A 26,767-nucleotide genomic window follows, 5' to 3' on the forward strand; every position below is an offset into this window, starting at 1 on the left:
ATTATCATTATACTAAGAACTACTTGTATAAACCTTTATAGCCAATAATCTTGCAGATGTCTGCTTTCAATTTTAATATGTATACTTTCAGTAAACGTCCTAAAACCAGTCATCACAGATCCAGCAACTATAGGAACAGGTTATATTGACATCACCTGGACCCATACCGGTGTCACTGAAGGGTACACATCCAGCTATACAGTAACGTGGTCTTCAGGATCGCCAATATCCTACACTACAGACCAGAAGAGCTACAACATCCAGCCCCTGTCTTCAGGAACAACATACACTGTCACAGTTCAGCACACCGTCACGCAGTACGACAGGAGTCAGATGATTACCTCAGACCAAAGGACATTTACAACAAGTACTTATGTTACATTCACTGTCATTATTGTCATAACTAAACCAGTTAGTACTAGGTGTATCACCCAAAGATTTGAATATGCTCTTTTTCTCCTTACCAGAAATACTCAACAACCGACCGTAAAACACTTGTACTTTGGTACTGAAATCAAACAAGGCGTGCTTGTGAATGGGTACGGGCTTGGACCACTTGTAGAAATATTCTTTAAATTCTCCTCTCACGGACTCCGGAAATACGATTAAGTAACACAGTCATAAAACGTTGACAGATATCAACGATATTGTAAGACAGGTGTAGAGTACAATGATCTGTAATGCATGTAATACACGGTCGTCTAAAGTCTCACAATTGGGGGCGCAGAATTGCACTCCTGGAACCATGAGATCGAATCCCTTTTGAGATCCGAACATGTACGTGTGTTTGTACCATTTGTTCATGGGTTTCTCCAAGGTCATACACACCTTAGAATTCAGTCATTGTTCAATGCTGTATCAGGCCAAACGAATTTCGTACTCAGATCAGACAGTATGATAACTGTTTAATGGGCGGCGGTGCGACACATTACTGCTCGCTTATGTGTCTGACAGTTCCGTACTACCATCATGTTACTTTCAGAACAAGTCTTTGGTGGTGTATGCGGTAACGAAGTCATGTGTGACACTACAGACCCCAACATTCAGTGTATACAGACTACAGAGTCAAACATGAAGTGCCTTTGTAAGGATCGGATGTATAAGCCAGCAGCATTCTGCACGGACAGTAAGTACCTTATTGGAGAATGCTGAGTTCCTACTTTTAGCTGTCGACATTTATAAGGTTTCCTTTAAGTGTACGTGCTTTATCAGATTTTGCAGAGAACGAGGGCTGAATTGCCAATGTGAAGAACATCTGACATGCTGCTCATCTTTTTCTCTGACATTCATGTAATTATCTAGAAGATATCTGCTCATGTTCTTCACAAAATCATCTCATATCGGCATGATTTATGATATACTGGGACATTCCTAATGTCTTACAAAGATCTCATTTTCTGTGTAGCTGTTGCGTAGCCTAGTGGTTAAAGCGTTCGCTCGTCATGCAGAAGACCCGGGGTCTATTCCGCCCATAGACACAATGTGTGTAGACCATTTCTGGCGTCTCCCGTCGTGGTATTGATGGAATACCAAAAAGTATTTCCTCTGGACAATCTGCGCACTACTGTCATAAACGGCTTCTTGGGTGGGTTTCTACGGTATCTTCCCATTTGTCACACGCTCCAATAGTCAGACCGTACATAGTAAAACAACGAACTGTCTGGTTGAGAGCAGTTAACAGAACGAAACTGAGAGCGGAGAGTAGTCCACTCTCTTCAAAGTTTGGAGCAGCTCATTAATTTGTAGGTGTGTCCAGGCTCTTACACGGGTCACACTTGACTGGTCTGTCTGATAATTGGGCCGTCTTACACTTGGAAGTGAACCGTTTCTACGATTCGCTCTTGTGTGAAATACTGAGTGAGTATAGGTATATAGTTTTACGCTGCTTGTAGCGATATCAAGGTGGAGGACATCAGGAATGGGCTTCTCACGCCGTACCCATGTTCGTAAGGAACCGAGGTCTTCGGAACCTAAATAACGAGCAAACGATTTACCCCACCTAACTACCCTTCCGCCCCAAGTACTGTACATACGGAAATGCCTGACTTTTTCACCAAGATGCCTGTCTATAAAGACCACCATTTTTACTGTACTCGCTACAGACCCAATCTATCCCTGAAATCTACGGAGAAACAACTAAAACCTTTAAGACATGTAAACAATATATTGTGACCGGTCATTCCGGTTGATCTATTAACGTGAAATCTGACGTGCACGTTTTGTTTTGTACATAGGTCATCTAATCTGGCAGTCGTTATACAGTCTGTTTTATGTTTTACTGCGTATATGTCGTTCAAAGTAGTCTCCCCTATATCTACAATGCAAAAGACAGGTCAGAACACTTTTGGACTGCAATCTCATGCGATAACGACAGTAGTAACAGACAAACAACAGCATGTATAGTTTGGCTTCTCATTTTCTTCCTGATGTCTTCTTCTGCGTTTATTAGAGTTTTCTTTAAATCACGGTACATTTTCGGATTGTTAACGCTCATTCAGAAGTAACTTTCGGTGATCAGTTCATGTGGCTTTCTCGGCGTGTGTATTCTGCACTAAATCTGTTTCTTCGGATGGCCGTTGTTCCCTCAGTCGGTGGCAGCCTGTGGCATATGAAATTATATATCATATATATCTGTGACAAAGGATTGTCGACAAGTCAGTCTTAACAAAATACAGGTGTGCTGAACAGTATTCAACGTTCAGTGTCCTCGCGAGTGACTTATACTATGGCTGTTGCCGTGAACACGTCTTCAATTTCCGGTTGTCTTAGGTGTCGTAATTCACGAGGAAGAGTTGTGTCCCTTGGATCAGACACATACTATTTATGTTTCTGAGTTATTCAGCATTAGACGCGTGCTCGTGGGTTTCACTAAAGTGGTGAACGTCGAATTTTCCAATAAATTCGGGCCTTCATTCCGATCAAATAAAAGCTGGAGCTGCTTTAAACCTAACTGTATTTAAATGCAGTTTGGTTCTGTCTTTTTCACATTTCCACATATCGTCTCTGGAAATACCAGACCCTCTAACAAAAGATGCGGTTCTTTTCCGTAAACAATATGCCGATGTCCCTCATTGTCATAACGTTTCCGGAGAATGCTGATACAATTCCAAACAATTCGTCTACGCTACGCTTCAACCCTGACCTCGGCAGTGGCTACCGAATGTCAACTATGTTTTATGTTCACGATGTCATGACAATAGCGAGCTGACAAGAAATATCAATTCACGTGTTGGTGTTGAAAGTGGGGTGTTTGTTATTGTTTATATTTCGATCACGTAACGTCGACTTTCGTGTCTCGAGACTGCTTAAATAACGTTGTTGTTTTCGTGTAAGAAAAAATGGTACCCGCCCGATCTCGTTTTTTCAATAGAAAATATATGGCATGTCGCTTAACAGTGTAGGTCGCCACTGACTTCCGTTCGGTAGTCTCTGCCGGGGTCAGTGTGGAAGCGTAGCGCAGCAGAACCCAGGAACCAGGTTAACTCACAAATACACAGTCACCTTATAAATTTATTAACCTGCTTAATCAGTTTCCCATGTCTACCACACATATTAGCGTACCTTTCTTCCAGGGACAGTTATCTATGCTGACTTGACGATAAAAGAAACGACATTAACGCAGGCCCCTAACTTTATGGTGAAATGAATGTATTTTTTTACATATATGTATCGGGATATCAACATTTCTACACAACATCGATCACTTGATTGTCTGGTTTGTTTACAGACCAGCGTAGAATGATGACAATGGTGTTGCATGGTTATAAATGATAAGGCTGTGAAATATAACCAGTGTACCTGTATTTACCGGTCCAGACACGAAAACGATACGCATTGCGATACGCTGAGCGAAAACCGGTATTCTGAAATGCATTCGAAAAAATTCGTAACACTCGGAAATCTTCGGAAATTTCCGTTTTTGTTATGCTTTTGTTGTACAATGGAGACTTCTATCAATTAATGACCATTGATATACTGAGCCCCGCCTCGCTTCCAAGAGTGAAATTGTTGTAAGCAATGTCATGTAAAATCCTAATGTCCATCAATAAAGTACAGATTTTACTACCACTAGAAAGTAATTTTGATTTTGTAAGTCGGTGAAAACAAACTTAAATGGCATTTATCCTCACCATTTTTGAAAATCGTGAAGTCACGGACTAAAGTCCGTTTGAATTAATGAGATTATGATTTGTTTCCATCAAGTTAGAAAATCAAAGCTACTTACTACTAGTAGTGAAATATGTATTACAACCTAGTGACACCAAGTGAGTTTGACAGAATCGTCTATGAAAACAAGGACTGTAACTAGGAAACAATTCAAAGCAGGAGACAAAACTAAATGATAGTAGCTTGTGAGAACATATAGCTTCCATTTTTCACAATAGCTGTCACGATTTCAGGTTTGTAAACGAAAACCTGTAAACGAAATTGTTTTCCTCCTGAAATGTAGATGAATTCTGCATAGACCCTCATATCTATACCTGCTATTATGTAACGGAGACGCACCGCTCTGATTGGTTGAAATTTCGTTTGCGGTTGAGAATTGTGCACTGTTGTCAAAAAGACCGATTTAAGGTAATTAAGGATCGAAATGAGCAATTTTAATGACGGGTGTCATTTATAACGATGTCAGTGAGTGATTTATGCATTTGCACCCCTAGAGTATATGTGACCTTTAAAATATTCGAGCAATATATTGCAAATTGAATACATATTGCCTTATATGCTTTCACACAGACTGCAATATATCGCAATGTGAAATTTGTCTCCAATACCCACATCTACGAAAAATATACCATTGCAGGAACATTATGTGAATGACGAGTACTCCTTGGAGGGTCAATAAGTACTAGATGTCATTACTTGTTTTCAGCGGTACACTCATAATGTTTGACAGCTATTTTTTACTGTACATCATATGGAATCCGTGTCTGAGAATAATCAGGACCTCTAAGGATACTTTTGCACTGACGCCTTTTGTTTGAAAATTTGACGCAAGAACGATGAGAAGATTTGTCATGTTTTCTTTAGATTATATCTATATCAGTACTCGTAGAAGAAGTTAATACTCTTAAAATATTTTACTACACTTGCATGCACGCTATATTTGCATGTGTTTTGGCGTCTGTTTTAACAATATCTACTGCAGTTTCATTTTTTTTTAAAATGCAGTACATCTTTGTTATGCTGTATGCTTGACGGAGCATGTGTCTTAGTAGGTCTGTTTGAAAGGTGTGTTGCTAAATGCAGTAAAAAGAGGATGTTGTGTTATCCATGAAGCAGCTATGTTCAGTGAATTCTTTGTGCATGAATGTCGTCGTACGTGAATACAAAGTACATAGTAAAAGACATCTGTGGGAGTAGTCAAAATAGGCCACAGATACACGAATGGCCATGTGTGTGTTGTTGGGTTTCAGGTTTTAGGGGTGCATCCATGTAATATTTTATTTTTACCTTTACATCAAATGTTACCCGTTCATAAGGATAGACAACACTGGGTAGCCTTTTATAAGTAATATTTCCTTAAAATGGATTTTTGTGGGATAAACGTGTATTTCATCTTTATAACATTTCTTTATGTTGCTTTCACATCTTTGTTCATTTAACATGTCTAATGACAAAATTCCCAAATCAATAAAAGACGGTCCCCTGTGAGTGAATTACGTTCTTACTGCCATGTCTTTTGGTTGAGGCACCTGCAAAACGTGCTGTCAAGGCATCAGAGATTATAAGAGTCAGGAAAATACTCATGACGATGTAGGTACAGCAATATATGTGACAGGAGACTGAGCATACATTTATCATACATACCATTGTTGAAAGTGAATGTATAGGCATACCAAGTGTGTTTATTCATGTTTATGGCCGTTAGCCAATATACAAGTACATTTCAAAACATAATTCATATAAAATATTTACAATAGTTACACATTCAGTAATTTTTGCCTTTTTAAGGCTATGAAACATATTTACATACTTTGACCGTTAGTGTATCATTGTCCGTCATGATAGTGTTGGCATTTTTGTCACTGAACATAATTATTTTCAGTTGGTCCACTAAAACCAGTCATCACAGATCCACCATCTACAGGAACAAATAATACTTACATCAACTGGACCAATACCGATGTCACTGGAGGGTACACATTCAACTATACAGTAACGTGGTCTCCAGGAACTCAGGGATCTCCAACATCTGTTCCTGCAAATCAGAAGAACTACGATATCCAGTCCTTGTCTCCAGGAACAACATACACTGTCACAGTTACACACACCATCACACAGTACGGCAGGAGTCAGACGATTACCTCGGACTCAAAGGCATTTACAACAAGTACCGAAGTTACACTTTACCCTGTCATTATTGTCACAACTTAAATCGATATTAAGTTTATTACTTCAAGACTTGAATGAGCTCGTTTACATATCAGAAATACTCAAAACGTATGAGTGAAAGCTCGCACTTTGGCATGGAAATCAGACCGAGGGGTTTCACTCAATACAGTAGTTGTAGTCTCCAGTATTACCCCACACAGACATAACTACTGACTTAAAGGCTCCTTGTATTCACAACCTGTCAATTGTGTCAGTATTACTTAATCAAAACTGAGGTAACGAGTTTTAATGTTTTTGGTGTGATCTCTTTTTGTTATTCTGTTTTAGGGATTCAGGTGAATGTTTTAACACTGCAACCCATAGCCTATGTAGTTGCTTAATTATGGTAGCTGTAACATTTTGACTTTTCAGCAAGTGTACATATGCACATATGGCACCTGTTGTCCTCACTCATATTTAATTATATCTATCGCAGTCTCCATTTCAAACCTGCAACTAGTTCATCACGATGTTGATTTACTTTGTGGTGTACCTTAACATGTATGTCACACTGAACTACATCATTAATTCATTACAAAATCAAGTTATATTTAAAGTTTCATAAATCACACAAATAAAATGAAGGGAGACAAATTATACGGGTTTACCGTCCTCAAATATACCTAACAATACTTGGGTGTGCCAAACATATAAGCACGCTAATGGTATCCGTTTGGTGAATATGGATGCGACACTTTATAAGGTCACCCATGTGTATTTTCAAAAGAACAGTCACTAAAATCACAGATTTCCATCTTATATTCCAATTACAGTCTAACATTCAGCATCACGGGAGTATGTCTTTGACATGGTTTAAACATGTATTATGTCGTTTTCTTCCTGGTCTGATCCTGGTTTAAATACTGTTGCGTCAGTACTGCGCTTCTTCTGGCGTTGAATAGGGATCGGAACGACATAATGTTTATTTAGCGGCTGTTGTTGTCACGCCACTTTGGTTCAGACGTTGTTTTACCAGAGTTCACAGTTAAAAGTTAATGCTTACTTTGTTCTTGCATGTGTTTATGTCGGTATCAGGTTAGGAGTGTCACTTGATATCATTACCTACAGTCACCTACTGACGAACACGTGCTTATGGCTTTACATTTTCATTATGAACGTCGCATTATCTGAATGTTTCTCATACGTGTTACTGAAAACTATGTAATCCTTCTGCGACACGAACTATATCCATGATCATTAGAAATGCATACAAGGTAAATTAATTCACCTATGTAAAGACACAATAAGGAAATCAACCTGAGTATACGATCAAAGTAGTAGGTGTTGATGTTGATGTTCACAAACATCTCGAGTCCTTTGTCTTCCGGAAACGTTGATGCTCAGACATATACATCATCTTCTCTTTCATGTTGTCACACATGCGTCATATTATGGGCTGTCTCTGCAGACTTACACTGATTGCTTACAGGGATTGGATATAACGAACCCTGCACACAAGGTTTGTGTTACGATGCCAATGCCAACTGTGACAGTGGTCGATGTCGCTGTGATCCGAGATTCTACCGAAATACAACCTGTGTCAGCAGTAAGTGGTTTATATGGATGTCTATGTCACCTTTCGTATTCTGACTGGCTCATTTCTAATTTGGCACAATAGTATTCTGACCGAATCTGATAAGAGCATGTATCTGTAAGTTGCACCTGCAATATGCAGCTAGGTAGGATAAATGCTTGCCCACTGTCCATTCAGGCCTCATGGGGTAGGTAACTATCCATGTTAGCCTGTGGATGAGTTATTATTGTTCATGTGCATTCGTCAAGCTCCTTAGTGTCATGGTCCCTAAATGGGGATGCCAGGAGCGACCTTCAACATATTCCGGCCATTTTATTGCCCATGATCGGAAGTTTCTCTCTTAGTCGAAAATCGAGCGATGTCACTCGGTACTTTCATCAACTTCTATTACAGTTTTCTGGAAGAACATGAACATGGCCAAGTTGTATATGAAGTAACAATATTCAACTTACCTCCGTCGGAACATCTGAAAGTAAACGATACGAAAAGCACGCAAAGTAACCATGACTCCAGACATTGTGACATCGTCAGTCTAAAATACTAGAGCAGTGTGAATATTACTTAACCCTCACAATGATCGAACTGCGTAATAGCGACTTTTTTGTTGTGGAAATCATATATAATAGCTATATTTCCGCAATAAGTCCATTTGTCAAACCTCACTAACTGCTTATTTCGCTGTTGTAACAGCTACACGAATTGCTTCAATGTTTCCATTACACAAGCATATATCGGTATGGTATGGGCACTAGAAATGTTACCGATGCTGATGAGAATGGGATACTTTGTATTAGATATGGTCTATCATGTTTGAAATCAGTCAGACATTTGCATTTCTCACCTTCATGGCTTGTTGTGACAATGTTGAAAACATGTTTGTCTGATAGTCTGCCCTGTCAAATCTACAGTGATGGAATCCACCAAGCTCTCATTGATAAAAGATGTTTCCTGTATTGATGTGTTTCGTTTCTGTTCGTGTCAATTCAGTCAACCAACTTAAGCCTACCACTGTGACGGCCGGCGTACAAAACACAACTACCATCACAGCAACCTGGATAGCTCCTTCTAACACCGTCGTTACGGGGTACCTTGTCACGATGCTCCCTGGGAATGTTACTCCGATCAGTGTCGACAAAGACACCAGGACCACGCTCATCACAGGCCTGACGCCAGGGAGACTGTACACTGTGAACGTGAAGACAAAGATTACCTACCTGCAAGGACGAGATGAGATGACTGATGACGTATCTGCAGCTCCAAATCGAACAAGTATGTGTAGGACACTTAGGCGTTCTTCTGTTCATTTCCATTTAGTTGACAATGATGCCGTAAATAACTGAGTGTATTTACACCAGCATAAAATGTAACTGAAAATTGACGACAGCTAAACGAAAGTATCATATTAACGGCAACATATCGCCAAATACAATCCTTTTCTCATTCGCAGTTTTTAAAAGCCTACTTATGAACGTTGCAAAGTGAATCTGGCAGAAATATGAAAGTGGTTTTTTAAGGAAGGCATTACAATTACAAAACGTGTATAAAAGAAATGACAGAAACAAAAATATATGATCTAAACCACAAAACGGATTTTCGTCTCATTTACAAAGAGGGAAAGAAACCAAGTGTAAATTACTGAACGGAATAGGTAACCATATCGACATAGGGTACATTTAATTTACCTTGTGCCAAGTGACCCCTTGGAACGCCGAATTTATCATCCAAAGCTGGATCCCACAGTGGATATCGCTTGTTTGAGTGTACGAATGTACAACATGTACGTAATACCTTTCCTAATTACCACTATCACTGTGCCACATGTCGTTATGTAAATTCAGAAGAGATATAACCTTTTAACTCAACTCGATAATCTTGATTTTGAAATGTCTGTTAGAATAGAGTGTTGGAGCAGTTTTCCATTCATATATGTGAGAATCTAGTTGTTTTACTGCCCTTCGTTGACAGATGTTTAAAATTTCCTTTTAATTATCATTAATCTACAACTTAATTCAGTCGGATATGGCTGAAGTACTGGCTTTAAATCTTACCTCTCTCGTGGATGTTCACACAGTCTTTTGTTTTGTCATAGATTTTTTTGGAATCGGTGAATGTCTGTCTGTACATAATTATTAAATAGATGCAAATGTAAATTACAAATGGAAGCATGTGTTTGTTGTCTAAGGCTGTAGATCAGTACATTGGCCATATGACGGCAGCAACATATTTAATTATATATATGTATATGTTTCCCAAACAATCCAACGATATGACAGTTTTTGTTGTTGTTTTTGTGTGTGTGTGTGTGGTTTTTTGGGGGTTTTTTTTATAAAAGTAAAAACGACGTACCAAATATTGAATTAATCTATTTGAAAAATTCAATCAAGGTGGCAGTTTTGAATTCTCTGCACCAAAATTGTCTTCTTATATGACTTATGCAGTTAATCAAGTTATGATAGTACTATACAAAAAGTAATCACCAACAACTGTCGGTAAGCACATGTTGTCTATACACAAAACATGTTGTCTATATACAATAACTAGTTTGGAATGGTCTCACCTCTCCAGTTGTGTACATATATCGCATACATATATAATTATACATTAATCAGTTTACACTGATTCCGGTTACGATTGTGAATGTAGCCTCTCCTTAAGTGATATGGGAAATGCTCCCTAGATGAGGCAGTTTAATTTCATATTTTAGGCCATGCCAAACACATTGCGAAAAATACATATATCTGTTCTAAGTACATGTACTTAGATTGAAAATGTTATCTTGAGGATTAGATGATTAGGTCTGTGCATTTGTTCGTGACTTGTTGGCGTCAAAGAATGACAAAATATGAGCATTCATGCTCGTTGTTATACCGAAAAGCAGGACAATCAAAATATATGTTCATCCACTTGTATCATGAGCAGGACAAATCTTACCGGCGTGACTATGTATTTAAAATAGAAAATTCAATTTTCTTTGAAGCCTTATTCTTACAACCTGTGTCACATTCACATGGTACTAAAATAATTTCTACATGGACCTGTAATATGAGTCAAATTGTGAGGTCCCTGAAACAGCCACACAGCATTAACATACTTTATTTGTTCGGCTCATGTAAAATATACATGTGCCCGTCAGTCGTTTTGTGTGAATATCATGGTGTCATACGTTTTCATTTGACGTCAAATGCATGATTTGAGGTCACGTACATATGGGTTGCACAGAAACGTCGATGACTGTCACAATGATGAATGCAAATGTCGCGGAAATATAATTTACTGAAAATGGTTTTGTCACTCATCATCTGTTGTGAATATTGGGACCATGTCACCAACGAGCCGAACGGAAAACATATGTACATAAGCCTGTAATGAACGAATGGTTGTGGAGATCACAGGTACCTGTAGCTAGGTTACGGCATGTTCCTACGTCACTTGAACTATTTATATATGTGTATCTTTATGTAAACATTAACATGAATCTGGGTCTGTTTGGGGCATTCATTTTTCGTCTTAAATTCACCATCAAGATACTGATGAGCCAAATGGTCTCCCTAGAATGTTAACACTGCAATGCGTCTTTTCAGCCCCGGCTGCTGTCGTTCATCATGACATGACCAAAACCAACAGAACAGCTCCAAACATCACCGTTGTATTCGACAAGGCTCACGGGGATGCAGACAGTTATCTTGTGTCACTCAGAGGGCGGGATGGAGATACATACAACCAACAGCATCAACCTGCCAACACTGGACAGGGTCCCATCTCTGTCGTCTTCACTGGCGTTGTCCCAGCTGTATCGTACGACCTGAACATAGTAACTCTGAGTGGGAATCTCCACAGTGCACCCTATACCTATGTGATACGAGTACAGTCAACTCGTGAGTATCAGATCTTATAATTAATATTACTCATATCCAATATTTCATTGTTAACATCTTGCTGGACATTGTTAAAACGTATGACAAACGAGATTAGTTCTCAAACGTTACGTTACTGTCATGCAAAGTACACAAAGAAATATTTTCAAACAAAAACCTATCGAATAACAGATTGTTTTGCTTCATTAAATACGTGTATATATGTTGTTATGGTACCACATAATTTGCCCATTTTAGTCTTGATATGATTGGTCATACACCTTCGTTTATTTAAGTAATGTACTCGTCACATAGTATCAGTAATACATGTATAACGGAACCTGTTAGTCTTTGTAGGATCCTCCTTATGGTTGTGTTGTTTTGATTCTGACCATATATACTATAAATAACACTTTTAACATTTGCCTTCAGCTGCCGGAGTAGTTACCGATCTGAAGTCGTTTGGCAACACGTCCCGCTCTGTCGCCGTGCAATGGAGAAGACCAGTCAACCCGAACGGGTATATCTACGAATACGTCGTCGACGTGAAGAAGGGTAGTCCCCCAGACTGTGTAAAAAGGGTCATCATCCACTGCACTGAATGTAACAGAACTATGGTAAACGTGGTGTGTATATATATATATATATATGTTTTGAAAACGAACATTTTGAATCTAAAATACCACCGAGATATTAGTAACGGTCCACCCTTTCAGTTTCTGAATTATCAGTTATAAGCCATGATGGTCCCAGGGTACAATAGGCCTTCAGTAACACAAGCTTGCTATAAAAGACGACTATGCTTGTCGTAAGAGGCGACTAATGGGATCGGGTGGTCGAACGTGCTGACTTGGTTGATGCTCATGCTGTTGATCACTGGATTGTCTGCTCCAGGCTCGATTATTTACAGACCGCCGCCATATAGCTGGAATATTGCCGAGTGCGGCGTAAAACGAAACTCACTCACTCAATTATAAGAGGATGCACATGTTCCTTCTTTCTCAACCACCACTTCCTCAGTTTTCTGTAAATTCTGCAAAAGAAAATTGTCATTACACCAAGATAGAAATTTTCCAGTGCCTTAACGATAATTATGTTCAGTCAGAAATTAGGCCAGTAACAGGGGCGTCATATGCGAATTTCATAGTAAACACGTCATTTAATGACAAGTAAAAGTTACTGGTATACAAATGATGAGGAAGGGTGAACGAGCACTGTTGGGCCTAAGTAGAGGTTGAGCGAAAAGGAGATTGATAGTCACTGTCACTGACATACGGAGTACCATGAACTCTTTAATATAACCATTTGATAATGTTGCTATTAACACTTGGTGAAACAGTTTTCTCATCAAAAGGTGTGGCTGGATGGCACTGAAGGCGGAAAAAAGTCAATAAAGAGTTTTCTTACATAGTTGTTACAGGTCTCCAGATAAGAGTAAATACCTAGGATCTAGCAAAATGGCTTACATTATCAGTAACATTAAGTAACATGTTTTTGATAATCCGTTCTAATCACTTCACCGCTTGAGATGTCAAAGCAACCGGGAGATAATCATTATTCACTGTGGGATTATTCGTTTTGGAAAAGGAATGATATTGGAAGGCTGGGGATTACAGCTGAAACCAACGATTGGAACGTCTTGTAAAACATGACGTAATTGCTCTCCACATTATTTCAAAACAGTATCTGGTAAGTTATCTGGGCCGCAAGATTTGCCTACTTTGAGTTGTTTAAATGACAATAGAGCCTCACGTCTTGATATTATCTGACGAGGGGAAAGATGAATCAATCTTATCAAATATTGTTAGTGTAATGACGATAGTCAAATTTGGCACAGCCGATATCAATTCATTGGCAAAAAAAAAGAAGATTATATTGAACATCGATACATTGTTTTTTGTTGATGGTGGTGTTTTTGTTTGGTTGGGTTTTTTGTTGTTATTGTTGTTGTTGTGGCTGTTGATGTTGCTGTTTTGATTTTTTAATCCCAATTACAGACTTAAGTCCTTGCCAAGTTTCTCGTAAAATATTCTTAAGAGGAATAATATAATCAACATAAAAATTATAGTCTGGTTTCTCCGTTCCGTTGGTTAAGATCATCCAGAGTATTACATGTTTGTTTTTTAAATATCACAATTAGTACATACAAAACAGCTTCTCAACTGACCCAGTGTCTCAGTGGCCCATGATGATTTAACTTGCTTGATAACAGGTTTTTCCGAGTTCAGCTTCTGTTCGTAGGCAGGTCACTTTACTAATCATCTTAGCACAAAACTAAAGTTCTAATAATCAGCTGGTTCCTATGATCGCTTTCACAGACCATGGAACAGATGTGGATCCAATGTAACAGTACTATGACTGTGGCGATACCCAAAGCTGACATTGAAAACGCCTCCCTTGTTATACAACACAACATAACAGGCCTGAACCCCGATACAGCCTACAGCATTGATGTAGTAGCGGTCAATGAAGAAGGGCCAGGAACCCACGGTCAAATTCTTCTACACTTGCCGCAGGAAGGTGAGACAAATTGTGTAACAACATGTACATATGTATATATACACATATGCATGGAAAGTGATTAAGCACATACACACCTGGCATCAGTATCGGGAGTATCCCCCACGTGCTTGGATGCCAGCTTGAATCCTCCTCCCCATGCTACTATTAAACCTTCTGATAAGATCAAGTGGCAATTGCCGCCATTCTTCAGGCAAAGCAGTTTCCAGCGGTGCCAGAATCTGGAGAGGGAGTTCTCCCAATCTCACATGACGTCCAGGAAAGTCCCATTCATGTTTAACGATGGTCAATAGTGGCTCTACTGCCATGAAATACACCACAATATGGCTGAAATATTAAATCTTAACTCACTCACTCACTTACCAACTCACTCTTAATCCTGTTATGATTCTCCACATTCCATTTAAACAACAACATATTCTGCATCAAATGTCCATGAATTTAGTTCTCTCTAAAACTGCTTTTAATTAAAAATTCTATATATATTTGTATTTAAATTATATATTTGCTTAGTGCCAGTATGTAGCTCTGCTCAGTTGCTCAAAGGCGCTTGGTTTTTCTTCGCTCGTTCGATGTCAGTCTCAAATGGCACATAGTATTATCAGTCGCAACTCCGGGGAATCATACTACTCTTGCAGCCACAAGTTCCACCGATCTAATGTGACTTTCCCATCCTTACGAGGTACCCATTCACAGCTGTGTGGACTGAGACACATAGTCACAGTACTTTGACCATGTTTACTGCAAGCGTTGCTGTACCCGCAACTTGGTGTATGCGCGTATTCATGTGGTCACCATCTGGTTATAAACAAACGGATTCGTGGGATCTATTAAGTGTACAGGGTTGTGTACTGTGCAGTAGGGGTTGTGACAATACTGGAACAGCCTGCCCATAAAGTTGACTCGATCCCGGCACCTCAAGCTTGCTGAATCACCACAGTCATTGTAAACAATAACTATTTGACCTGCATATGCTATTGTAACTTGGCTTTTGTTAGGTCTGAATACGTGAACATGGAAGGGGCCACGGTTCATGCAAGTTTGGAACATATTTTAAACGCGCCCGGATAGTATGTTTCAAGACTGAACAAAAATGTATCCTACAGTGCCGCTCGATAAACCCTGAAAAAGAGATTATTTGTGGCTTTAGATAACTTTATCTATCTATAATTTTATGACATGTTGACAAAGTAAGTGACATATTAGTATTTTCAGGGTTGATATTTTATATCAAAATCAAAAACTTTATATACGTACAAAGATCATCCGGCCCATATACATACAGTTTCACACAACAATAGAGTTTACACATACGTATACACGTCCATCCGCATACAACTATACACGTAATCAGACTATAAAATACAGGTTAATATGGATAAGGTAAATAAAGGTATGTCATGATAGTACAAATTTATAATATGACAGTTAATATTATCACCCTTTTAAAACTTTGCATCTTCCTTCATAAGAATGCATTATATATAGGCAGAGCATTTTAAAACTAAGAACGTCGTTTATCGTAAGTAGTTTCTTAAAGTTATACATACTGGTCACTTGGTAAATATTTACGAACGTAAGTCATCATATCACGGACAAATGAAAGGAAAATAATATTCGTCTGAATAAGTTCTGAGATCTGTGTGAATTTTACACTATCGTCCTTCACTAAATTTTAACCTTAATAACCCAGCTCTAAATCTAACTAAATATTTACGTAATTTATAATCTGCAGTTTCAAAGAGGTATTTTTCAGGATTTAACAACCTTTTGAATTCTCTGTACAAAATATAACGTGTGATGTTGTCAAGATCAGATCTCCAGCGTTATTTTAAAACACCCACTAAACCCGTTTGAAAGAGTCTAATAACACTTACGCGATTTCCAACAGTTAGTGGCAACCAAACAAATCCAAATCCATACGAAAAGCGCAAACATCGAACTTTTGATGCCCATGTCCCATAACCAAAGCTATCTAGATTACGAAATATGTCATGAACTTTCTTTGGTGATCGATCTTCGTGCATTGTTATTGGTAACAAAAATAGATAAGTTTTTTTCAATTTGTTACTGTAAAGTGTAGGTTAAATTGAGATTAATTAGTTTCTATATACAATTCTTGATTTTGACTTGCGTTTGTCGGAAAACATATAAAATAAATATGTATGAATTTTGAGAATGAATCATCTATATATTCCTGGCGCTAATCATACAGTATATATATATTCCATGGACATGTCAGAGCTAATGTACATATTTACTGTTATATATACACGCACATGAATTACGTTTGTATTTCAGGCGCTGGTGATCCTACTAACTTCATGGCACAGAGCATGTCATCGAGCAGTATAACTCTCACGTGGGAACCTCCGCAACCCCGACCTGGTGTCACCCTATACAACATAACTGTGTTTGAAAAACGGGAAGACAGTGAGAGTTACGACTTTGTTAAGACCAAATACATTTCAGGTATGTTTCTGTTACATATTTCACTTAAATATCAACTGATAATTTGCAGAAATTATCCAGACATAATCGCCATGGTACATAATGCATCATACGCGATGTCATTACCCCATTGTCTGAAGAAGAAGATGGATGAAGAGGCAATGTCATACTTCTACTTCTCAACAAGGAAACGTCAACACGAATCTTTGTTAACTTTAAGAAAGATGAGAAACCCTCGTTACGCTTCCTTAGTATACGGAACTGCTAAAGGAAAGCAACTCTGGCTTTTTGTCAAGCTTGTAAGTAGAAGACAACTGACATTATGTCTAATTATTTATTCCATACAAAACACTCTCAACTTAACAGCTGAATGTGGCTATTTACATTTAAAGAATGGGTAAGGCAAGTAGTTCAACTCAAACACCAATCTCTGGTCTAACTATGCAAGTGTGAGCAGCTGTCTACCAGCAGCAATCCTACATCCAACTGCGTCGTAGACTGTTCAGTGGAGGCCATATCCGAGGAGGGAGGCGGCCATTGAAGAACATGAGCCGCCTAATTGCATCGCTGAACATTGCTCCCCTTGACCCATGAACTAAGGCTGCTGTTACGGTTGGTGCTTGAGTTCGGTTCCTTACATGAGTGACGTGGTTTGCGCATAAGATGTCACTCGTGGCTGTCTGGTACGATGACGATCAGCAGCAACCCCAGTTTGCTGCTGATGTTTAGCAATTCATGTAGTGATGGTAAGATGACTGTAGAATTGTCTAGCTACCTCCTTGCAACTTTCTATTGGCCTGTGCTCAGTCGTCTGTATAGGCATCGTTTGTGTGGCTGGTACCCCATGCAGCGTCAATACTAAACTGGTGTTTGACACAAACCTTTACAAACAATACGTCAGAGTGAAATGCATTCTTTCTATCCAGAACCATTGATACACATACTCATTTTGTGGTTTTGCTGCTCTGAGGGTATATCTGTTCCAATGTTTCGTATGGACGTCAAATTGCATGACATCATCACATCTGAGATCATTGCGTCACTTTACCATGGACGTTCCATAAACATGAGCGCTTACTTTTATGAGATTTAATTTAAAATTGCGTTTCTTTTGCTGCTCATGATCAGTATACCTTACATACTCAACAGTTAACAACCAACGGAGAAGGGCTTTAACCAGCACAACTGAACTAGTACTTGGAATTATAGCACGTTATACCAAAGAGCGGACATTTGAAACTTCTGTGGGCCGAGTGCAGAATATGTACCCGGTATCTCATTGCTCGGCGGGAGTTTGAGAAGGGAGCTTGGACAGAGGGGTTCGAAAATGGGCCCTGCTCTAACAGTCATCTTGTAACTCCAACCAAAGTGTATTATGCATTTTTCACAAGTACATTAACATAGTTTAACGTATTTTATCCAAATGTTAGGCGTTGGGCGTTGGGCGTTGGGCTTTTGATACATACTCTTTCATGAATAATTAGCTAACAGACAATTTTTCAATCTAGCAATATAAATCTCAGAAATTGTTCTCAAGAACAGTGTCAAGGACGAATACGTCTCGCACTTCCTCTTTCAGATTTGACAGTCCTTAATGTTTTGCTTGAATATAATATCCCTGTTGTCTTAGTTGTGTGGGGGAACTTGCCTTGCAGTGCAGTGTTGGTTGACATTCCATGACCCACCGAGAACAGGGTTGTCAAAATCTTCCTTTACACCAATTAATTGTACAATTCCATGGGCTATAAAAGAATAGGCCTAGGCTTGGAGGTTATTTATCATCAGATGCAGGCTCATCTGAAATGTTTGAGTTGGGGCCCTGCTTGAGATATCATCAAATGAAAATCAATTGCCATGTGCTTGCTCATGGCGGGGCAATCAAGGTGTGTGTGAAAAAATAAATACTGTGTGTCCCGAAGTGGTTCCTTCCTATTGGAATGTGCACAACTATGTGACATTCTCTTGTTTTAACACTATTTTCTAAATACACTAGTCATAGTATCAGTATTAAGTTCCAAGACACTTAGAATCGGCAGAGGCAAACCTTAAAGCCTTTTAACTTGAGGCTAAATTTGGTACATATTATCAGCTATTACTAGAAGTAAAAAACCCTTGCTTTACCTTTAGACATATAACTGTCCCTACAAAACATCACAAAACTTCCTTTTGCAAATCAGAATGAGTGTTATCCAGATTTAGAGCTGTTAACCCTCCATGTTTGAATTTGTGTTTATTAGAAAGAATACCTATCTTTACTCTTTGGAATAATAAAAAAAACATCGAATTTTAGCCGCGGTGTTTTACCTCAGAGACATTTCTCCTACCAAAATGTCATTTAAGTACACGCGATTTCGGATGATTGTGGTTATAGATATATCATTTTGTGCCCCCGATTTCAAAACAGACAGAGAATATATTTTACAAAGCGTGTGTGTTAAGGTACAGCCAGATACATACCTAATGTCATATTTGTTACAAAGACATTACATACGGAACTATATAGGTTGTAGACAGAATGATAGACTAAGGTAGTCAGTAGAAGAAAGTACAATTTCATATTCATATCATATATTTCTATGATGGATATGATACATATTGTGTAACGTAAATCATTTGGCGCAGACAATTTTGAGATAATGTTACATCGTTCTTCTCGTTTATGTTGACAGTTTGATGCACGATTACTTGAATATTTTAATGTTATTTCATGTGAATTAATCTTTGCATGATTAGTTCATTTAGGACTGTATATTTCAGGATGGGATCACCATATGTCTGTCATTGGCAATCTCTCCAGCTATTGGGTTTACAAGTTTGATATAGTAGCTGGAACTCCAATTGGTGCATCTGCCATTGTCAGAAGCAGTCCCGTAAGGACGATGGAGTCAGGTACTAAAGCTAAAATCATTAATATTATAGTACTATTCAATGCCATCTCATTCAATCCAAAATAATATTGGTATTGTGTGATAACATATATATATTGTAATTATATCAGGAATAATATTTAACACGGACACAACACATGACCATCAACCGTTCCTTAATCATATTGTTTTGTTTAATTTCTTCAACTTAGTTCTTTAAGCTGTTCACCTATCTTTTATCTCCAGAGCCAGTTGGTGTGGTGGACTTCAAGGTCGAGAAAATTGCTGGTGTTTATAACCAGGTACAAGTGTCTTGGAAGTGTCCCAAACAGAAGGATGGTAGAAATGGAGAGATTGTTAACGCCAATCTGAAGTATTTCACAAACGTAAGCGTCATAAATGTCTCATTTCCCCCACTATTACATGTAATTATAGTAAGGTACTGTTGTAAGTACTGTTTCCCATTCGTGTTATCACAAATGACTGAAAACTCCTACTGTGGATTGTAAAGGGTGAAGCAATAGAATAGTCAAGTGTTATACATCATCTACTGTCCGTTTTAGTAGTAGCAAATCAACCGAGTATGGAACATAAAATACCCAGGCTCTAGGGTGATATCGCGACTAACATAACATGACATAATGTTAAATCGAATCTAACTATATTGGTAGCACAGTCAATACACTATTCTCGTTGCAACCCCACCCCTTTCAAATTGCATTATGCGTCCATGATTATATCACTTTTGACTGCATAATCACGTCAGTAGCAGTCAAGGCTATCGATAATGACAGCAATAATGAATATCTACACTTCCCAGATTCTGTTTGATGCACACGCACACGCACACGCACACGCACGCGTACGCGCACACGCACATACACACACTTTCATTTCCTTTTGGAAAACACTCCGCGTGAACTGCCTAGAAGCAACTGTGTATGGATTGGTTTTATACAACAATATATTACTCTATATACGTAACTCGTATAAGTAATAATTTCCAATGCATGTTTGTTGCAATGTCACGGTCGTACGACGTATTTCATTATAAATCTGCTCCAGTATGTCGTTGTGTCTGTTTCCCAGGCAGTCTCGGCATATGTGGATCTTCTCAAGATGGATAAGAACTTCTCAGCAGATGATAAGTGCATGTGGAAAGAGAATGTGACAGTAACTACAGAATTCACTTATGTGTTCCAGGTGAGTTGAGAATATTACATTCAGTATGTTTGTCCTTCACCCTCAATAGGCTTGCACCAACGACGAGCTGCACTCTGACTGGTCAAAAATTGAACACCAGCATTATTTTCATTTCGTGGCGTGATATATCGTGTTGGTGCGAGCCTATTTAGGGTGAAGGACAAAAATTGTGGACTCGATCACTCGATACCGCTAATTTCACAATAAATTCGTGTATTGCAGGTAAAGGAATACGCTATTTCATTTGAGAGGCTGTAGAACGAAAGTGGAAGATCTAGCGATTACGGAAAGGTTATGTTTTTCGCCGATCGGGTGTTTTAAATGAAATACGTAGTATTTCTTCTCCGAGAGCGATGATTTTCGTAGGCAGGTTTTTGACGTACAATTGAAAAAATCGTCTTTTCACGAGTTCAAAGCAAAGTTACTCGGTACATAGCGCACCGATTTTGATACGTTTCAATTTATTCGAAAGAGAATTTATCTAGGTTTATTTTAGTAAGAATTGCGGCTGTGTATTCCAAAATGTCATACCCAGAATTCGCCCATAATCGAGAGTGGGGTGTTTGACAACTTTGTGAGCGTTACACCCCTTTCCTTCCTTATATGTATATGGGTATCTGTGTAGGCACGTTGGGCCCAGGATGTTTTATTTGCAGCAATACAAGCCCCTGTGCTAATAACGTCCCTCTGGTCCGGAACTGTGAATTGATAAGACTCCGCTTTGCCATCACTGAATATGATTGTAAAATATGACAAATTTACAATTTCCACCATTTAGTGTTATCACCCGGTTTCGAACGCGTGACTATTCGCTTACTGGCTTAGCGATTTTAGCCACTAGGCTACGAATGGCTGGCTTAAAAAGAACGGGATTGCTTCCGGGTATGAACCGTGTGTTTCTCACAAAACAAAGGCGGGTTGGTGCGTGCAAGAAGCAACATGAAGTTAGAAACGGATTCGGGATTCGAGATTCGAATCCCGAATCTGATGTTTTTCTTCATATTCTGGACTCTTATCCTGAATTTGAATTTCTGTTCACATTCCAGATTTTTCTTTTCTAGATTCCGCCATATAGATGGAATATTGCATGGATGGATATTGTATGGATATCTCTATGAATCTCTGTATGCATGTCTGTATGTATCTCTGTATGTATCTCTTTACCTGTGATTGTACCTCTGTATGTATGCCTGTATGTATGTCTGCATGTATGTCTCTATGTACGCATGTATGTATGCCTGTATGTATCTCTGTATGTATGTCTGTACGTATCTCCGTATGTATGTCTATGTATCTCTGTATGTATGTCTGTACGTATCTCTGTATGTCTGTACGTATCTCTGTATGTATTTCTATCTACGTATGTATCTATGTATCTATCTATGTATCTGTGTATGTATCTATGTATGTATCTGTGTATCAGTATATCTATGTGTCTGTGAATATTTTTTCAGGTTCACATTCAAATCTCAAAAACATGAAGACAAAAACCTACGTTTTTCCATATTTCAGCCTCAAATTGGACTTTTCTTCATATTCGGGTTTCGGCATTTGAATCCCGAATCTGAATATTTTTTTCGGATTCGGGATTCAAATCCCGAATCTGAATATTTTGTTAAGATTCGGACTTATGACCAACAGTGTTAATATACATTATCTCACCCCATCTCTTCATATTTGGGTTTCGGCATTTGAAGAAAATATTCAGATTCGGGATTCGAATCTAGCCATAAATTTAAAGAACATATATACCACGATTAAAACTAATAGTAGGTTTAAATTTACCTTGAATGCTTTGGGACTTACGTACCCTCTCATGAGGACAATAATTTTACAATACTTCAACAAGTTCTGATGGTACAGCCACTATCCATTTCAGTTACTCATCTAAACTACCAACGATAAAATATTTATCTTATTACAAACCATGTATGTCTTTTAAAGGTCACGTGCAACCAAAAACTCAAGCATAATTAAAACACAATTATCACTTGTTCATGACATTGTCGATTGTGAACAAAAAAACAAATAACAAAATTATAAGTATACAATCGCGAATCAAATGTGCAATATTTTGTAATTGGGATTCTTCCCTCGAAACGAAACATCTGTGAGATCGAACCCAGTCAGAGCGGGTGGATGTGGACTCTAAAGTATCGAAGTCTTTTCATTGTCTGGTTCATTTGCCGCTACACTGACGGTTCATTGCGTGTGTATATAGAGACGATCTGTTTGACTGGCACTTAAGAAGTATGGTGAGTTATCAGATAGTATGATTCTTTATGGGTGACAAATTCTTTTAGTGTATACGATGCGACGTTCCGATGTGGAACCTTGTACCGTTGTCAATTAAGAGTTATGTAAGGATCTGTAAATACATGCTCTCTTCATTTGCGTTCAAACCAGTTAACAAATACCAAGATGTGAACTACTGCGTGGCTGGAAACTGTCGTTCGTCCAGGTTTGCACCGTTTTCCACTTGATCCAATCATCCGAGAAAGATTGATGCAGTTCGTTTGCAAACAACAAACATCATAACATATCATGTGTACAAGTATCATATCTGCCTGTCAGTGTAATTGCATAATGTGACAGAGACAGACAGAAAGCGGTGTGTTTTGTTTGTGGTGTATAGACTGATGGCTGATTTTGTGTGCTGGCGATGAGGTGCCTGACTCGAATGGCAAGGTTCGAATCCCGGATGGGACTCAACCAAAAAAGTACTAGAATTTGTACTTTACTGAGAAAGTGAAATCCCAAATATGACATATGTTGATGGGTGTTCAGTTCAAATTGAGTGGGGTCAGTGAGTGAAGTTCTGGACTGCATATTGTCATTAGCAGACAGACAAACACAGGCGTCAATAAAACAGATATTGAGTTTCGTCTGTGATAGAGACTTCCTATCACTGTCAACATATTTTTCTATCTTATGCATTGAAACATTTCAGTTCTCATATATGTCATATTTGGGATTACACTGTCTTATTAAAGTACAAATTCTAGTACTTGTTTGGCTGAGTCCCACCCGTGATTCGAATCCGCACCCTCAGAGTCAGGCACCTAATCGCCAGCGCACAAGGTCAACCGCTTAACCCCAAGTATGGCACATGTTACATTTTCCTAAAACTTCCTAAAATGGCATTGTGTAATGTACATTTCTAGATTTCTACAATGATTTGGAAATCTAGAAAAATAAGACAAAGAAAAATAATAAGTAGCAAAAGACAAAATCAGAATCTAACAAAAGTAAAATTTACATTTAAGAAATTTACATTGAATTGTGTCCAAAAGTAACAGAAATAACTGTGGAACATGTCAACATATTGTTGAAGGATACTCAGTAACTTTCACGAGACACGGAAATTTCTGTGTAAAACAGAGCTCTGACTGTTCTTCCCAAAATATAATATGCCGCAGCGGTCGTTCGAGGGGCGACCCAATACGAGGGGCGTCTGCAACCGAATTTTGCCGGCGATATCTCTCCCAGAGCTGTGAAACGGTGCTTTGGTGAACATTCATGCGTTGGGCAACTGCACGTTGAGACTGGCCAGCTTCAAGGAGACGGATGGCTTAATGTAGACGTGTCATGTTGCGTTCGTATATATTCCAAATACAGTGAATAATCGACGGACTGCGATCAACCTTTTATACCCATCGTTCAGACTATTTGATCCCCAACGTTCACGTGCATTGCATGTTAACTGTGTATTCTGTGAAAATACACCCCGATATTGAAAATCATGCTGTTAAATACGCCATCGGGTATTTAACGGATGGTACGTTTTGTTGTTATATTTCAAGACATAAACACCATAGGACTCACACACAGAGCAAACCTTTTTGTAAAATGAACCACGTTTAATTCATTGCTACATGACATTGCAATTTTCATTATGCATTTCTTTTTGGGACAGTATATATGTCATAACATCCACAGGCTGTAATGAACGGTATATTGCTCATTCAGAAGATTTGAGAGCCGGGGTTCGTGCCCATAGACAACAGGTAAAGTGATCTGAGACCCGATGTATCCCACTGAATGAGCATCTTCATGTCTGTGCCAAAGGAAATGATTAATATTAAATTCATAACATTTCCCTTTTCATCAAGTTCAAACGTCAGACAAACTAAAACGGACTTTGAAATAACACTTTTTTAAAATGACTTTTAAATAAGTTCAAACAAAAGTTAAACCATTGTAAGCTTGAACTTGTCACTGTAGAACTTTGTCCCTACTGTGACGCCATAATGTGTATGTAATGACGTCATACTGTAACTGCTACAGTCTCTCTGAACTACATGTTGGAAATACAATCATTCTGTTTGCATTTATGACTTAACCCCCTGGATGCCACTTAGAAATAACCCGTGCGTCATCGCTGTGCCGAGTTTATCTGAGCGAGGCGCTATGAAAACTGCACACATTAGACTAAATTGTACGTCAAATAGCAATGGTGTTACCCACTATGATAAAAATCCACCCTTTTAAAGTACAGTCATTTCCCGTTCTGTTCATGTAAATACTTTATATTATTTGCCTTTATAAGCGTAAGAAATTTCTCGTCCAAAATGCATGAAATGTTAATTTTAGAGAATTTTCCACGGCAGCCATTTTTTGTGCATGGCGCATCGGGCCAATCGTGGTCTCGTTAAATCTTTAATTTGCCGTAATAAACAAAAACGAAAACATGTTACGGTAGCCAGTTTGATTCACAACTACCATGTCCAAAATGAAATATCTAGCGAAAAGGAAGCCTGCGAAATCGTCGGTTACAAATTCGTTAAAATTTGTGAGACGCCATTTTTCACGAAAATTGGTTACACTGTAGTACTAGTGTTTTCCTAAGAGTGTCTTGCCGGAAAACACTTAGAACGAAAAAACTGTTCGTGATATATAAATGAAATCTTACACCTAAAATCTTTAGAGAAGTGTCTTCGTTCCCATATAAATATTGACGTAAAACATGAACTGTGAGATAATTATTGACGTTTTTTCAAGAAATACTGAATCGAATCTGCAACTAAAATTATGCAGTAAACAGCGCAAGAATATTTTTCGGTGCAATGAATCTAAATTATTCGTGCTATTGGTGCGGCTTTATCTTCTCGCGGAAAGTAGTGTTACCGACCTTCAACTTCGATCGCCATTTTGTGTAAACTTCCGGCGAAAGAGCTTCGGTACCTTTTCTGTATTTCCACAAAATACTTTACAGAACACTGTGGAATATCTGAGTATAGACAACATTATGAAAAGTGACAGCTTTCAACAAAGAATGTTTTTAACACATGTCAATGGGTATGTTACTGTATGAACGCTTTTAAATATATGTTGAGTGGCGAAGTGGAAAACGATGCTTTGCATGTAAACACCGAAGAAAAACAACACGCACACTGCAGCATCGATATACAAGGTATTACTTGGTTTCAGAAGCTTAAACTTACACTGAATCGTAGATATTTGATGCTTTTACAACTTTCATGCAATATTTTCGGTAAGGGTTTCCACTGTGAATCACAATGGGTTTTTTTCCAAGTAGATGGTGCAATATACTCCAACTCCCAAAATATTGCAATGGCGTCAAGTTTGATTGTTAGTGATGGAAAGGTGATTTTGAATACGGCGATATGCAGTTTATATGTGCGTTAGACTTATAACAATTATGCATACATTGTTGGAAAATGACTTTCCTTTTAAATGTGACATCTTTCTGGATTAGAGGTTGTATATTTTTCGAATATTTTCATTTCCGTTCCCACCTTGTTACAAAAAGACATATATGTCCCTCTGGCACATCAACTGCGTTTTGTGTAGGGACATATATGTCCCTGTGGCATCCAGGGGGTTAACACCTGTAATGAGTTCTTTTTTACATTTCGTAAGCACCTACCTACCCACCTACCTGCATACATACATACATACATACATACATACATACATACATACATACATACATACATACA

General features: G+C 38.4%; 1 protein-coding gene across 10 annotated transcripts in view; it reads left to right on the plus strand.

Moving 5' to 3' along the window:
* Nucleotides 1-26,767, plus strand: part of LOC137286175 (receptor-type tyrosine-protein phosphatase H-like) — a 298,258-nt gene that overhangs the window by 257,121 nt on the left and 14,370 nt on the right. For 5 of the 10 annotated variants that reach the window (XM_067817864.1, XM_067817869.1, XM_067817871.1 and 2 more), the window contains 12 exons: nucleotides 92-367; nucleotides 983-1,126; nucleotides 6,050-6,334; nucleotides 7,805-7,921; nucleotides 8,897-9,178; nucleotides 11,491-11,784; nucleotides 12,196-12,389; nucleotides 14,082-14,283; nucleotides 16,585-16,755; nucleotides 19,492-19,623; nucleotides 19,848-19,987; nucleotides 20,691-20,804. In XM_067817864.1, coding sequence (XP_067673965.1) covers nucleotides 92-367; nucleotides 983-1,126; nucleotides 6,050-6,334; nucleotides 7,805-7,921; nucleotides 8,897-9,178; nucleotides 11,491-11,784; nucleotides 12,196-12,389; nucleotides 14,082-14,283; nucleotides 16,585-16,755; nucleotides 19,492-19,623; nucleotides 19,848-19,987; nucleotides 20,691-20,804 — 2,351 coding nt within the window. The remainder of the gene's footprint in view (nucleotides 1-91; nucleotides 368-982; nucleotides 1,127-6,049; nucleotides 6,335-7,804; nucleotides 7,922-8,896; nucleotides 9,179-11,490; nucleotides 11,785-12,195; nucleotides 12,390-14,081; nucleotides 14,284-16,584; nucleotides 16,756-19,491; nucleotides 19,624-19,847; nucleotides 19,988-20,690; nucleotides 20,805-26,767) is intronic. The other 5 variants (XM_067817873.1, XM_067817867.1, XM_067817872.1 and 2 more) reach the window with 3 other exon arrangements.

The sequence above is a fragment of the Haliotis asinina genome, chromosome 6, assembly GCF_037392515.1.
Source record: "Haliotis asinina isolate JCU_RB_2024 chromosome 6, JCU_Hal_asi_v2, whole genome shotgun sequence".
NCBI classification, from domain to species: domain Eukaryota; kingdom Metazoa; phylum Mollusca; class Gastropoda; order Lepetellida; family Haliotidae; genus Haliotis; species Haliotis asinina.